Source organism: Babylonia areolata, chromosome 1, assembly GCF_041734735.1.
Source record: "Babylonia areolata isolate BAREFJ2019XMU chromosome 1, ASM4173473v1, whole genome shotgun sequence".
Taxonomy (NCBI): domain Eukaryota; kingdom Metazoa; phylum Mollusca; class Gastropoda; order Neogastropoda; family Buccinidae; genus Babylonia; species Babylonia areolata.
In genome coordinates, this window is record NC_134876.1 from 67,979,218 (window position 1) to 67,995,497 (window position 16,280).

Below are 16,280 nucleotides of genomic sequence, written 5' to 3' on the forward strand. Positions count from 1 at the left end.
ACGCACTTGCCGCCCCGATTCGGAAAACAAACAAACCAACCAAAAAACAAAAACAAAAACAAAAAAACAAACAAACAAAGAACACACACACACACACACACACACACACACACACACACACACACACACACACACACACAAATCCAACCCCAAAACAAGGCAACAAAGTGTTGTCCTCTGTCAAAATTCTGTAGAAGAAATCCACTCTGATAGGTGCACAAATATATACGCACGCACTCAAGGCCTGACAAAGCGCGTTAGGTTATGCTGCAGGTCAGGCATCTACATAGCACTGAGATGTGGTGCAGCGTATATCGGAACGCAGTGACGCGCCTCTTTTAGAAACTGACACTGAAACTGGAACCATTCATTTTTTTTTTCAAGCATTTTTATTCATTTTTTACATCATGAAACACACAAACATACATTAGCAACCATACTAAGCTAAAGGAATATGACAGAAAGAAGAAGATGAAGACCAAAAAAAAAAAAAAAAAAAAAGAAAAAAAAGGAAACAAACCATTCCTTGCTGTGCCCCTACAGAAAAACGACAAGGAGAAGGAGTACCTGAAGATGTCCCAGGCACACGACAGACAGCAGGAGCTGCTGCAGAAGCTTCAGGAGAAGGTGAAGAAGGTGAAGTCCCTGGAGGACACCTGTCGGAAACAGGAGAAGGTCATCGAGAAGCTGGAACGGATCTTGGAGAAGCAGAGAGACAAGTCCAACTCTAAAGGTATGATGATGATGATGATGATGATAACAACGATAATAATGGTGATGATGAAGATGAAGATGATGATATAACTCATCCTCCTCCTCCTACTGCTACTACTACTACTACTACTACTAAGAAATAAAAACAACAATGATAATAGTCATAAGAAAAAGAAGAAGGAGAAGAAGAAGACATTGCGCTATCTCCCATTATCATGCATCATAGTGTGCGCATATGCTAACATGGAAATACCTTACACTATTTTCCATTATTTTTTCCTTACCTGCAGACCCTGACATACAGAAATACTATGATTTCAAATTGTCTTTTCCAATCTTCAGACGCTAACATACAGAAATACTGTGATATCGAATTGTCTTTTCCTGTCTTCAGACGCTAACATACAGAAATACTGTGATATCAGATTGTCTTTTCTTGTCTAAAGACGCTAACATACAGAAATACTGTGATGTCGAATTGTCTTTTCCTGTCTTCAGACGCTAACATACAGAAATACTGTGATATCGAATTGTCTTTTCCAATCTTCAGACGCTAACATACAGAAATACTGTGATATTGAATTGTCTTTTCCTGTCTTCAGACGCTAACATACAGAAATACTGTGATATCGAATTGTCTTTTCCTGTCTTCAGACGCTAACAAGGGCAAGGGCTACGCCTGACAGGCAGCATAGTCCCAGTTCTCATTTCTTTCGTCAGTTTTGTTGGAATGTGATTGTGCGTTGACGTAAAAGTTGTGTATGTACTTTATGATGGAGTGGAGTATACATTGGTGCTTGTTTTGTGCGATTCTGCCACCGGAACTTCAAGTTATTTGGACATGTTTTCTGTGTAACCTGGCAAGTATTCTTGCTTGTCAGAGCACGCCATTTCTTCACCATCCCCTTTCGCACGCGCAGCCCGCTCCGCGTGTTCCTGAAGCTGACCTCTACCACAGGCCCTTGCTTAATGCTCATTCTCCCCGTGTGTCTTACACACGGGACCAACTCCTGTCCGTGCCTCCTGCAGCACTTGACCCTTCTGTCATCGACGCCATCAGAGGTGTGGGTATAGGTTGTCACCTCCCCCGTGTTCGCACTCATCGTGCAGGACGTCGCAAGCAGAGGAAGATAGCTGTTGTGTGTGGTACTGGACGTGTAACTTCCACTGACCACCCTGTTAAATGCATCAACTTTGATAACCATATTCGTGTACCTCTGTCCTGCTTTCCCTCCCACCGCTCAACTCAAATTTCTCTAGGTCTGTTCAACGCCCAGTCAGTTGGTCCTCGCCTCAAACGCTCAGCGATCAACGAACATCTGCTCTCAATCAGCCTCGACATCCTGTGTATCACAGAAACTTGGCTTCGCAGTACTGGGGATGAAGCTAAGTGTCGAGATCTCGCTCCCCCTGGCTACACTACCACCTCCTTCCCTCGCGTTACAACAACTTGCGGGGGAGGAATCGCCTTCGTTGTGTCAGACAGGCTGCTCCCACACACAACGTACACATCTGCCTTTCCCTTCAACCATGCCTCATTCGAACTGGCCCAGCTTTCACTGTCGCTGCCACATTCCCACCTCAATGTGTTCTGCCTCTACCGTCCGCCACCAAACAAGAAAAATAAACTCTCTGATACGATGTTCATAGAACAGTTTCCGGACTTCTTAGAATACGCTAATAGTTTACCAGGCTCTCTACTTATTGTTGGTGACTTTAATTTTCATTTTGATTCACCCACACAGTTTTATACCTCTAAATTACTTGAAATTGTCAGTTTGTTCGATCTTAACCAGTCTGTAACCGAGCCTACACACAATCGTGGTCACATCGTCGATTGGGTGTTGCACAGAAATGAGGACTGCCTCCTGAAGTCTACCACCGTCGATCACACCCTGTCCTCCGACCATCACAGTGTGACGTGTCAACTGAACCTCACCAAACCTCCCACGCCCCGTGTGTATAGGGAGGTGCGCACACTGACCTCAATTGACTTAGACTTACTTAAAGCTGACCTGCTGACTAATATCCCTTTTGAGCCGACTGCTGACCAGCTATCCACTGTCCTACGCGCTGCACTCGACAGGCACGCCCCGTCGACTCGGCGCCTGATCTCCAATCGTCCCCCGTCGCCTTGGTACAACACCGTGGGACCAGAGCTGTTGGAGGCCAAGCGGGAGAGAAGAAGAGCTGAGAGGCACTGGCGCGCCACTAGTTTGACCATCAGTAGGGACATTTTTCAGACAGCCAGGAATAATGTAACAAACATTGTTGACAGGGCAAAGTCAAAGTTCTACTCTTCTAAAATACTTGCATGCACCACAGCCAAACAGCTTTTCAACGCTACGAACAATCTACTAGGTAAAATGAAAAACACTCCTCTCCCTACAACATTTTCGGCGCAGGAACTCCCTCAAAAGTTTTCTGACTTCTTCACCGGCAAAATATCATGCATTCGTGAGAAGCTTGACTCTGTTGTGTCTCCTTCTTCACCCGTTCAAGAACGCGTGTACAGTGGTCCTGTTTTACATTGTTTCCAACCGGTAACTGAAGATTTTGTGAAGAAAGTGTGTCTGAGCGCTTGTCCGAAATCCTGTGAGCTTGACCCTGTCCCGTCTTCTTTGTTGGTTGAATGTATTGATGTTCTACTGCCACATATTACTCATGTCATCAATTCTTCCTTGCTGTCTGGTTGTTTCCCTGAAAGCTTCAAGTCTGCTATTGTACGTCCACTCATCAAGAAACCATCTTTGGATCATAATTGCTTGAAAAATTATCGACCTGTCTCTAATCTGTCATTTTTATCAAAACTGCTAGAAAAGATCATATTGTCTCAGCTCTTAGCTCATCTGGAACAGAATGGCTTACTTAATTCCCACCAGTCAGCTTATAGACGTGGTCATAGTTGCGAAACAGCCCTTCTTAGAATAGTGAATGATTTGCTTTCGGGATTTGATGAGGATAAGATATCTGTTCTCGCTCTCTTAGATTTGTCAGCAGCTTTTGACACTATCGACCACTCTATCCTCTTGAACAGACTTAAAACTTCCTTTGGTATTCGTGACACTGCACTAGCATGGATCACGTCTTACCTGTCAGATCTTACACAGAAAGTGTGTGTAAATGGTACATACTCTAGAATATCTGCCTTGAAATATGGTGTCCCACAAGGGTCCGTCCTAGGTCCTGTTCTTTTCGTGCTGTATGCGGCTCCTGTGTCGGATGTCATCAGTCATCATGCGATGTCGCATGAGAGCTTTGCTGATGACACACAACTTTATCAGTCGGCTTCCATAGCTGAATTTGATGCACTGGTGACTCAAACACAGGAGTGCATTGCTGGCCTAAAGGACTGGATGACTCTCAACAAGCTGCAATTAAATGATGATAAGACTGAATTGATGATAACCTGTCCAAAGAAGTTTCGTCAACATCCTTCCTTTCCTGACTCTGTTCTGATCAATAGCACACCTGTTTCACTTTCTCCCTCTGTTCGCAGTCTTGGTGTAATCCTGGACCAGTCTCTTTCCTTCCAACAGCACATTTCGAATATCTGTAAAGTTGCCTATTTGGAACTGCGTAGAATCAGCTCTATCCGCCACTATCTCTCAACCGATGCAACCAAGACACTTGTATGCTCTCTGGTTCTCTCAAGATTGGATTACTGCAACTCTCTTTTGGCCGGCCTTCCCAAATACCTGTTAGACAGACTCCAACGAATTCAGAATAACGCTGCCAGACTCATTTGCAGAGCTTCTAAATTTGACCATGTTTCTCCTCTCCTTCAGTCTCTCCACTGGTTGCCTGTTTCTGATCGAATAGACTATAAGCTATCCACTCTGACCTTTTCTGCAGTCAACGGATCTGGCCCCAAGTATCTTTCTGAACTCATCCATATCTATACCCCGTCTCGCCAGCTCCGTTCTTCCTCTGATACTCGACTTCTCAGGATACCTCACGTCAGAAGTAAGACCTATGGACACAGATCGTTTTCTTTTCAATCGCCAAAGACGTGGAACAAGCTCCCTGATAACCTCCGTCACTCTGATTCCCTCGCATCTTTTAAATCTCGTCTCAAAACTCACCTTTTCCCTCAGCAATAAGTTCAATTGTGGCAGGTCCACAACTACATGCATGTATATGAATGTGTATTGTGTGTGCGTGTGTTTATGTAAGTTTGTGCCTGCCTATGTGTGCGTATTTGTTAGGGTAGCTGTTAGATACACATGTATGTTAAAATGTATGTATGCAGTGTGTGTGTGCGTGCGTGCGTGTGTGTGTGCGCGTACGTGCGTGCGTGCGTGTGTGTGTGTGTGTGTGTGGTCACATTTTGGTGTGTGTATGTAACATAGATATAATGTTTTATGTTATCAAAAGCGTTTTTGTAAAGCACCTAGAGCAGATTTCTGGATAGTGTGCTATATAAGTATCCATTATTATTATTATTATTATTATTATTATTAACATACAGAAATACTGTGATATCGAATTGTCTTTTCCTGTCTTCAGACGCTAACATACAGAAATACTGTGATATCGAATTGTCTTTTCCTGTCTTCAGACGCTAACATACAGAAATACTGTGATATCAGATTGTCTTTTCCTGTCTTCAGACGGCTAACATACAGAAATACTGTGATATCGAATTGTCTTTTCCTGTCTTCAGACGCTAACATACAGAAATACTGTGATATCGAATTGTCTTTTCCTGTCTTCAGACGCTAACATACAGAAATACTGTGATGTCGAATTGTCTTTTCCTGTCTTCAGACGCTAACATACAGAAATACTGTGATATCAGATTGTCTTTTCCTGTCTTCAGACGCTAACATATAGAAATACTGTGATGTCGAATTGTCTTTTCCTGTCTTCAGACGCTAACATACAGAAATACTGTGATATCGAATTGTCTTTTCCTGTCTTCAGACGCTAACATACAGAAATACTATGATATCGAATTGTCTTTTCCAATCTTCAGACGCTAACATACAGAAATACTATGATATCGAATTGTCTTTTCCTGTCTTCAGACGCTAACATACAGAAATACTGTGATGTCGAATTGTGTTTTCCTGTCTTCAGACGCTAACATACAGAAATACTGTGATGTCGAATTGTGTTTTCCTGTCTTCAGACGCTAACATACAGAAATACTGTGATGTCGAATTGTCTTTTCCTGTCTTCAGACGCTAACATACAGAAATACTGTGATATCGAATTGTCTTTTCCTGTCTTCAGACGCTAACATACAGAAATACTGTGATATCGAATTGTCTTTTCCTGTCTTCAGAGGCTAACATACAGAAATACTGTTATCTCGAATTGTCTTTTCCTGTCTTCAGACGCTAACATACAGAAATACTGTGATATCGAATTGTCTTTTCCTGTCTTCAGACGCTAACATACAGAAATACTGTGATATCGAATTGTCTTTTCCTGTCTTCAGACGCTAACGCCGAAGCGAACTCCGCTCTGATGGAGGAGAACAAGAGACTGAGGCAGCAGATGGATGACATGCGGGTATGACTTCAGTGAAGGGTTATGGGACAGGAGGGGGGAGGGGGAGTGTGTGCACGTGCGAGGGTGGATGGCTTTCAGGGTATGTGTATGTTTATATGTATATGCGTATATATGATATTATTTAGGAAGGTGGGTTGGGTGGGTATGCGTGTGTGTTTGTATGTATGTAGGCCTAAATTTGTGTGTATGTTTGTGCGTGTGCGCTTGTGTGTATGCGGGTAGCGCTCAACAAATGTCCATTATTATTATTATTGATGTTATTAAGATGTTATCGTTATGATTCGACACCTCCGTACGTCCTAAACAGCAAAAAAAAAAAAAAAAAAAAAAAAAAAAAAAAAAAAAGAACCACCTGAAAGTGATGTTACTACCGGTGCAACAGGAGCAGCTGAGGAAGGCAGGGCAGAGCACTGGGGATGACATGGAGAAGCTGGAGTTATACCAGGGGCTGGAGAGAGCGGAAGGTCGCATCATGTCTCTGGAAAAACAGGTGATGGGTGGGGCTGACTGCTGTCTTGACGTTCAGTCAGTTCTCTTCTTTTCTCTTTGCTTGTTTCTTTACTACTCGATCTTTGGTCTCAAGGCGGGTTAAAAACTGTAAAATCCCTCTCGTGTACACCATACGAGTGAATGTGGGAGTTGCATCCCACGAACGAAGAAGAAAAAGATCTTTGGACTCTCTCTATATATAGTTGTTTCTCTAGCCCCTGTTCGTGTATGTATACCTGTCGTTGTGTGGCCTCGTATGACTTTTTTTTTCCCCTTGCGGTGGGGGTTGGGGGGTGGGAGGGGGTGCTCATATCTGCACTTTGAAAGAAAATATTTGATAAGTGCTAAGAATAAAGGAATGGTGCAAAGAAAACAAAAAGCAAAACAAAACAAAACAAAACAAAACAAAAGCTTTTCGGCACAAATCATTCACGCACACACGCACGCACGCACGCATACACACACACACACACACGTGCGCGCCCACACACGCACACCCACACCCACACCTAGACGCACACGCACTGTGACACACACACACACACATGATACCCCGCGGCCTGTCCCAAACCCTTTCACATGCATATTTCATGTATGGTTCATGTGCGTACGAGTATGTGTTTATGTGTGGTGTGTGTGTGTGTGTGTGTGTGTGTGTGTGTGTGTGTGTGTGTGTGTGTGTATGTGTGTCCGTGCGTGTGTCCGTGCGTGTGTGCGTGTGTGTGTGTGTGTGTGTGTGTGTGTGTGTGTGTGTGTTGCAAGTTCATGATAATGCACGGGGATGTTTCAAGTATCTTCAGAGGAACTTGAAAAAAAAGAAGAACCCCCCCCCTTCCCCCCACACCCACGATGCAGGCATGTGAATTAAACTTCAGGATGGTGACGAAATAACAATGATGTCAGACCACAATGATGATTAATTAAGCCCTTCGAGTGTTGCTGACGAGTATGTTCCTCTGTTAAGGGTACGGTCACCTCAGTTAGTCAAGACTGAGCTCACAGGTCGAGGTGACAGTCACCATATATAATCATTTATTTTTAATTTCCAAGTGAACTTTTCCTCTCCGGGGGTTACAATCAGTGCTTTTTGTTCAGCAAGGTCAATCAGATCATTTAAAAGTACACCTAATGTATAATATATAACTGCACTTCAAACTCGCTGTGTCACACTGCTCTCCTTTCACTGACAAACGTTCAGCATAAGTTTTCAAAATAATGATAATGATAACAAGAATGATAATGATGCCGCTACTACTACTACTACACTACTACTACTACTAACAATAACTATAATGATGATGATAATGATAACAACAACAACAACAAGAATGATAATGATATGATTATAATAATAACAACAACAATAATAATGATAATAGTTATGACAACAACAATGGTAACAACAACAACAAGAATACTAAAACTAGTATTGATAATAATGTTCATCATGATACTAATGATAATACTAGCACTAATAATGATAATGATAACAATAAGAATAACAACAACAACAACAACAATACAACAACAACAACAACTACTACTGTTATTGATAATGATAATGATAACATTGACAACAAACAATAGGTACTTACTGTACTGCCAGTTACACCCTCTGGCATGCAGACAGCCTGGGGCAGCCAGGAAAACAACAACAACAACAAGAACAGCACTATCTGACGACGATCTTTCTCTGCCCCCAACAGCTGCAGGAGAACTCACGCCAGTGGGGCCGAGAACGGGCAGACCTGCACATCCGAGCGTCAGAGAATGAACACGGCTTTGGGCGTTCTGGGGGCCTGGTACTGCACGACTACCCTCGTTTGGTGGGTTTCTTGTTCTGGTGACTTTGTGTGTGAAGCTGGGTGTGTTGACATGGCTGTTTGTTTATTTATTTATTTATCTACGTGTTTATTCATTTATGTGTTGCTTAAAGCCCAGCCAACCACACTGTGACCGACAGACACACACACACACGCACGCACGCACGCACGCACGCACGCACGCACACACACACGCACGCACGCACGCACGCACGCACACACACACACACACACACACACACACACACACACACACACACACACACACACTGGGCCATACGGGGGCTGAAAATATCGATTCCTTGATACGAGAAGAGAGAGTGTGTGTGTGTGTGTGTGTGTGTGTGTGTGTGTGTGTGTGTGTGTGAGAGAGAGAGAGAGAGAGAGAGAGAGAGAGGCAAGGGTGGAAAAGAAAACTGGGCACAAGCACAGTCAGTATGCGTGCACAAAATTAAGCCAAAGACGTGCCTCTGATATGTTGACCATTCCGTCAAACTTTCGGCAAACAAACGCACAAACAAACAAACTACAAACAACACCACAGTATAAACATATTGCAGGCAAAGTCCCCCCTCCCCTCCAAAAAAAATAAAGTAAAATAAAAATATAAATAAATAAATGAATAAATAAATATAAAAATGGAAAAGAAAGTCAAAAGGCAGTTCGCACACCCCGGGTGCAAAAGAAGAAGGCTATCAAGTTCAGTGGGAAAAAAAGACAAAAACTAATCAAGGCTTTCTAGAAAAAAAAACTGAATCGACCAACAAGCCAGAAAACAAGAAAGCAAGCTGTAACGAGACAGAACAAGACTCACTTGTGATAAATTAAGTCCCCTAGCATTAATTACAGAGTAATTTCCCTTTTTTTTTTTACATCTGCACCAAAACGTTTGCAAAATAAATAAAAATTCCATGCTTAGCAAAAGAAGTTCCTGTTTGAACAAAAAGAAATGATAATAATGACTCCTCTTGTTGTTGTGTCAGAATAAGAGGTCAAAGTGCCAAGTTTAGAGAATACAAAAAATATAAATATAACAATAAATGCAGTTTGCATATAATTAGGCATCTTCTTTTATTTTTTGTGCCCATCCCAGAGGGGCAATATTGTTTTAAACAAGATGACTGGAAAGAACTGAATGTTTCCTATTTTTATGCCTACTTTGGTGTCAACTGACAAAGTATTTGCAGAGAAAATGTCAATGTTAAAGTTTACCACGACACACACACACACACACACACACACACAGACAACCGAACACTGGGTTAAAACATAGACTCACTTTGTTTACACAAGTGAGTCAAAAAGGAAAAAGGAAGAAACAAAGAACGATAAAAGAGGGCAGTCCCAGCACAGAATTCCCAGGAGGTGATGCCTGATTGGTGGTGAGTTCACGAGTACGGGTAGCGTCACGTCACGATCAGTGAACAGTTGTGTGTGTGTGTGTGTGTGTGTGTGTGTGTGTGTGTGCACGCGCGCGTGCGCGCGCGTGTAAAATGAATCCATCGATCAACAATTCTTTTCTACTTTTAATTAAAACAAATATCAGTTCATCAGTATTTTCAAATCAATTAGATTATTATCACTAATTAACTATGTTGTTGTTGTTGTTGTTGTTGTTAAACCATACTGGAACGCCCACTGTCAAAATAAAGTTATGCTTCTCGGCAGAGCAGTAGGTAACGGCAGCCCAGTACACCATCTGGACCCTGGCTGTTGGCTCAGTGCGGTAACCTGAGAACGACTGGTCTGAACTGCGATGACCTGTGTGCGAGACAGTGGTCTGTGAGCTTCTCTTCAAGAAAACCTGTGAGAAATTCTTCTTCACAAAATGTGATACCAAAGTGGTTGTCTCTGGCAGTGAAGTGTCCGTGACTCTTCATAGTTGTACGAGTGCGGCTTTTCTGAACAATACAGATCTGTGAGTGCTTCAGAACTGATCTTTGAGGAAGTGAGTTTTGTGAAATGGGACACTGTTACCAGTGACACTGACAGACTCAACAAGCACTGATCTGTGAGTTGCAACCACACTTGAAATCTGTGATCAAGTTAATTTGTGTGAACAAGCGACTCTTCTGGAGCTGACCAGCGAGCAGCAAAGAGCTCCCTCAGCTCCGGTGATGTGACGACGTTGTATGCTGAATGAATGCGTTATCTTCCCCCACCCCCACTCCATTCTTTTTTTGTAGCACTTGTGAGGGGGTGGGTTTGGGGGCAGGGGGTACATAATTATGATTATGTTTTTCTTTATTTGATTGTGAAAATGTGTAGTGTGATAGTACATTATATGTGGTTGTGATAATCAGATGACCCATACACACATGCATATTCTATGTGCACACACACACACACACACAATCACTTTCCTACTTGTAGAGAGGACAAATCACATCTTCAGCAATAGGTCTGACAAAGAAGAGGTGAGAGGGTAATGTGTACTAAATCATGTATAAGATTAAAGGGTAATTAATGTAATCTTTCTGGAATGTGTTGCATAATAATACTTAAAATGAGCAATATCTATTTGAGCATCAAGACCAATAGAAATTATTTGTCTCATGGTCTTTCTCTCTTCTTCACCAGTGTGAAAGATGAACTGTGCAAATACAGGAAAAACAGTTATGAAAATAACAGAATTTCTAAAATATTGTATAGTTTGTCTATATGTTAACTTCTGAACCAAAGGGTCTGTTGGAAGATGTATAGTAATCATATGGTTATATTATTTATTTTTGTTAAATCATGTTTTATGGATTGTAGTACAGACGTTTGACATCTTATATAAATGCTGGTAATGTAAACATTTTTCTTTCTTAATTTTTATTTTTACAAATGATCGTTATGAATAGCCCAGCACCTTGAAAATATGAGATTCAGAGAACTGATATACTTTGTGTGTCTCATGTTCTGTGAATGGGCAGAGTATAAAAATGTGTACATCGTTTGTATGAAGTGTTCCTGTAAGGTGATGGCCCTCCCTTCATTTACAGGGTCTACCTCATTTTTCTTTCTGACAGTTGTGGATTGGCCGTCCAGTGGTAATGCTGCCGCCTATAGGGAGATAGAGAATCAGAGGGTATCAGATCCCACACTCATCAGAATTTTCTCCCCTCCACTGGATCTTGAGTGGTTATTCAGATGAGATGATAAATTGAAGTCCTGTGTGAAGCATGCACTTGGAGCATGTAAAAGAACTCACTGCAACATAAGGGTTGTCCCTAGCAAAATCTGTAGAAAAATCCACTATCATTGACAGGGAAAAAAAAGAAAAATATATTGTATCAGTATCTGGAATCTTGATGGTGTCCCATGAAACAAAATGATTGGTCTTTCTGTTATGCTGTCTGCACAAATCCTGCTTTAAATATTTGCGGTGTAGATGCATTTGTGAATGGGGATAACCACCACCTACAACTAGGCTTCTTTTTGTTTTTAAACAGCTGCTTTGTATCAAAAATGAATAAAACAAAATTAATGTTGTATGATAAAAAAAAGTTATGATAGTAATATGAATAAAATGTAATCCAGAACATAAAATGTCTGTTTATGAGCATTATACTGTAAATTCTTGTTTTTATTTGTTATTTCATTAGTTCTCTTTGTATCAGTTCTTACTTTGGATTGCTCCATTCCATTCCCATACACTTTAGGAGATAGGAGAGATGGAGAGACCAACCTGTTTTCAGACCAAAGAGCTTATCATAGTCTTCTTTATCTCCTGTTAATCTGTGAAAAGTAACTGGGGCACCACATTGAAGAACTCTTCACCAGCACTGGGCTGCATAAGCGATCTTAGCAGCGCTCAGTTTGTTTAGTGTTCAGAATTTTCGCCAAGTCTATGCCAATTCCAAAGACTTATGAAAACTCTTAATACTATGCAAACTTAGCACTGGTAAGATTGATCATGCATCGCAGCTCAGAGTCCTCCAGGTCTGTCAGTTGTGTGTCAAAGCCTGGGTCTCTGCAAAAGTTTTTTTATTCTGTAATGATGTCTGTCCTTCACTTTTTCTGTCTTCCCCTTCATCTCCCTCCCTTAACATTCCTTAGAGCACTGTTTTAACTAGGCCTTTGGATATTGTCACATGACCAGATCATTAATGTTCACACATCCCTGGAGAAACCAAGTAGAAATATACACACAAATCAGCTGAGACTTCACACACAAATAGCATTTATCAACTTTAATGCTCAACCTTGAAGGGATGGTCTTATATGGCACAAATATCTCAAGGTATATTTAAATTGTCATGGACAACTCACAGAAAATGCAGCAAAAAACCACTGCACATATGATCTGTGGATGATAACAACTTTCTTGGAGGTCCATGTGCTGTCATGCAAATAAAACAAACGCAGAGAACTTTCCCTGACACAATGCTGTAACACACGTTGACTGGGTGGCACAAGCAATCTCATAATCTTAACAGCGTTCAGTCTGGTTACTGGTAAGAATTTTCCAAACTTTACTCCAATTCTGCAGACTTTGGAAAATTCTTACCTCTAAGACTGCTTGTATAACCCAGCCCATTCTCTAATTTTTGTCAATTGATAAGTTACCATAACATAGAAATGCAATCATTTTTGTATACAAATGTAATTTCATGTTCATGTTTTCATTTGAGTTAAATTAATTCTCTAGTAGAAAATGATGCGAGGAATTAACCTACATAAACAGTACACAGTTCATAATACCTTAATATATTTTTTGAAGTAAGAGATAAAAGCTAAAAGAATTTCAAAATCCAAAATAAAAAGGTGCAAGGATACAGAAAAGACCTCCATAAATAATATACATAGCACAATCCACGAAACAAAAACGTGGTTGAAGTACTGGCCTTAAAACAACATTCAGCAAGATTCAATGTAAAACAAACAAAAAAATCACATGCAAAGCATACTATGCCGCCCCCACGCCCCCCACCCCCCCAAAAAATCTGCAAAACTATTTTCCAATCGCATCTTCATCGAATAAAGTGTATAAAAGTTTCAAGTTAACAAAGGAGAGGAAGAAATCAAAAATAAACTGACTACCTGGGAGTCACTGATTTTTGTCACACTGGAAAATTTGTGATTGGGGCCTGGTTGGGTGCAGGGGAAAAAAATCACCAAAATGTTAATTCAGAAATTTGTGTGATAATTATAGAAGTACTCCCACCCATGTGAATATACAAAAATCAGCACCACATCGTTAGTTTATCATTAATTGCCACAGTACAGATGCAACTTTTATTTTCAATTCCGAGTTTTTCATTCATTGAATTGAAGCAGCACTGTCCATTTTCCTAAATCAGACAAAAGAAATATGAAAAGCTAATCCTGTATCAATGTTTGTGACACTCTGTCTGCGCAGCTTTCATCAGAAGAAAACCCAAACATTTCAATATCATGGATCGGGAAAAAAAAAAGGAAGTCGGATTCATCTTAAATTTCCAATTACACACCATCACAAAATGGACTGTATCGAAAGAGATTCTGGGCTCAGAGGCACATGATAACTTGCATTGTGATCCTCAGTATTTAGTACAAAGATTCCCTTGGACGGTAACATTGAATACTCTTTTCACAAACCACAACCATGCACTTATGTACAAAAACTGAACCAAAGTCATACAGTCAGATCATGTCCTTTGCGTACCCCTTATTTTGCAGTGTCAAAGGAAGAGAACCATGCTGTTTGCATCTGGGTTGAACATGGAGGCCAGTCTGAAAGCACACTACAAAAAAGAAAAAAAAAATCCTCCACTAACCCAGACTCCAGGCAAGAAACATGGGCCATATCCTTGCAGACACAAAACAACAAGTCAGTTAAACCTGACATCCAAAAGAACAACTCAGCTTTAATACAGGTGTTCTTGTCAGGGCTAAAGGCACCAGCTATCTATTTATTTTAGCACCTCCCAATTTCTTTTATAATCCATTCAAACAAAATTGGTAGACTAAAGATTAAAAGACAGTTTTCGTACCTCGCTAAGCCCAATGGGTAAAACTTTTAAGCAGTCCAACAAACATCCCATGGTCTGCAAAGATACACTTGACTTAAGAAAGAAAAACAAAAGACAAGGGTAAAATGACCAGCAAGCTGAAGTATCTATATTATCACATTTCCACAATATCTACATAAACCAGTCATCAAAAGCTGAACAATAACAGAAGCCTTTCTTTTAAAAAATTCCTAATGACTTTTTTTCCAGAAATATGTAATAATGTATTATGCAACAAACTGTTAATAAATAAAAGATTAAGAATCCAAAAATTTAAGTACAAAGGTATACAAAAATGAAAAACTTTTAAATTTTCAAATATACAGCATTTAAGAATATTGAAGCAGGTTAGCACTTTGAATTCAAGGTGGTCATTGAAACCGTTTTCATTAAACAGAGAGATGAAGAAAGAATACACATATCTTCATTTTTGCATACACTACACTACACTACACACACACACACACACACACACACACACACACACAAATGAACTGTGGAGACACAAGAAATAGCACATGACGTATTCAGCAATTATGAAAGCAAAACACAACAAATAAAACCAACAACCACCAATGCTCACACCAAAAATGTTCGAGACAACATTCAAATGGTTGTAAATGAAGCTGTAAAATTCATTCACAAACACTGCTAAAAGGTTGTGAGGATACATAGCTAACATAAAGAAAGGATAAAAACACACTGAAGGATAATCACAACAAACAATCCTTGTTAAGTTATGGAAAACACTCCAAACCAAATGATTACTATTTGGGCATATGTCAGTATATAAGCCGAACATGTTGGCAAGAAATGATGAAGATACACAGCTATACATGATGGACAGAACATACATACCCTTTCTTCTGATGTTCATTTATTTATTTATCTATTTATTTACTTATTTATTTATTCATTTTCTCTTATTCATTTATTTGTTTTCAAGGTGGTGATAGGAACAGAACACCAACAGGTCCTGACTCCAATGATACAAAAGGACCACATATTTTCTTCCCCTACCCCAACTTGACTTTTTATGGTGGTCTGGGCACTTGTTTTAAAGCTGACACAATAAGCAAGTCTGATATGCAATATGCATTTCATGAACACACACACACAAACACACACAAAAAAGGAAGCAAGACCACAGGGTTTTTTTTAAATCCTGGAGGAAACCCACTTTGATCTGAATAAAACAAACATTCAGACAGGAGACTTGAGTGACATTTTGTCCCAGGGAGGAACAGTTTGAATTTTACACAAGGAAACCTGTTGTGGAAAAGTAAATGACACAAGAGAACATAAAACTATCCAAACTTTCTGTGATCAACATCAGTGTTCCATTTCAAGTACTAAAAAAGACACGAGAGCTGCACATTCACTGGTACAGATCTTCCAATTCAGGAACAGAACAAGTTACAATATCATATATATATATTAAAAAAAAAAAAATTGTTTACCTTGTATGTAGCTAAAGGGGACTGTGAACAGCATGGTGAAATGCTAATGAGAGAATATGAAAGACAGCACAATAAAACCACATGGGGAAAAAAGCTTTTCCTTTATGTTCAAGTCTTCAGCATTTGTTTGAAACAACATAGACTGAAGCCAAGCAAAAGTTACTGGTACCAACAGATAAAACAAATGTGGTGATAAATAACCCCACGTCTGGACAGGAACATTTGACACCAGAACACATCATGCACATGCAGTTCATTGCATGAAGAACTCTTAATACCAAAAGAATAACCTGTAC

At 40.3% G+C, this 16,280-nt stretch overlaps 1 protein-coding gene across 1 annotated transcript in view; it reads left to right on the forward strand.

Annotated features, from left to right (window-relative positions):
• Positions 1 to 12,084, forward strand: part of LOC143286141 (coiled-coil domain-containing protein 33-like) — a 46,036-nt gene extending 33,952 nt beyond the window's left edge. Inside the window, 5 exon segments of the mRNA XM_076593746.1 lie at positions 544 to 733; positions 6,161 to 6,234; positions 6,617 to 6,724; positions 8,430 to 8,549; positions 10,220 to 12,084. Coding sequence (XP_076449861.1) covers positions 544 to 733; positions 6,161 to 6,234; positions 6,617 to 6,724; positions 8,430 to 8,549; positions 10,220 to 10,222 — 495 coding nt within the window. The 3' untranslated portion in view covers positions 10,223 to 12,084.
• Positions 12,085 to 16,280: the final 4,196 nt, after the last annotated feature.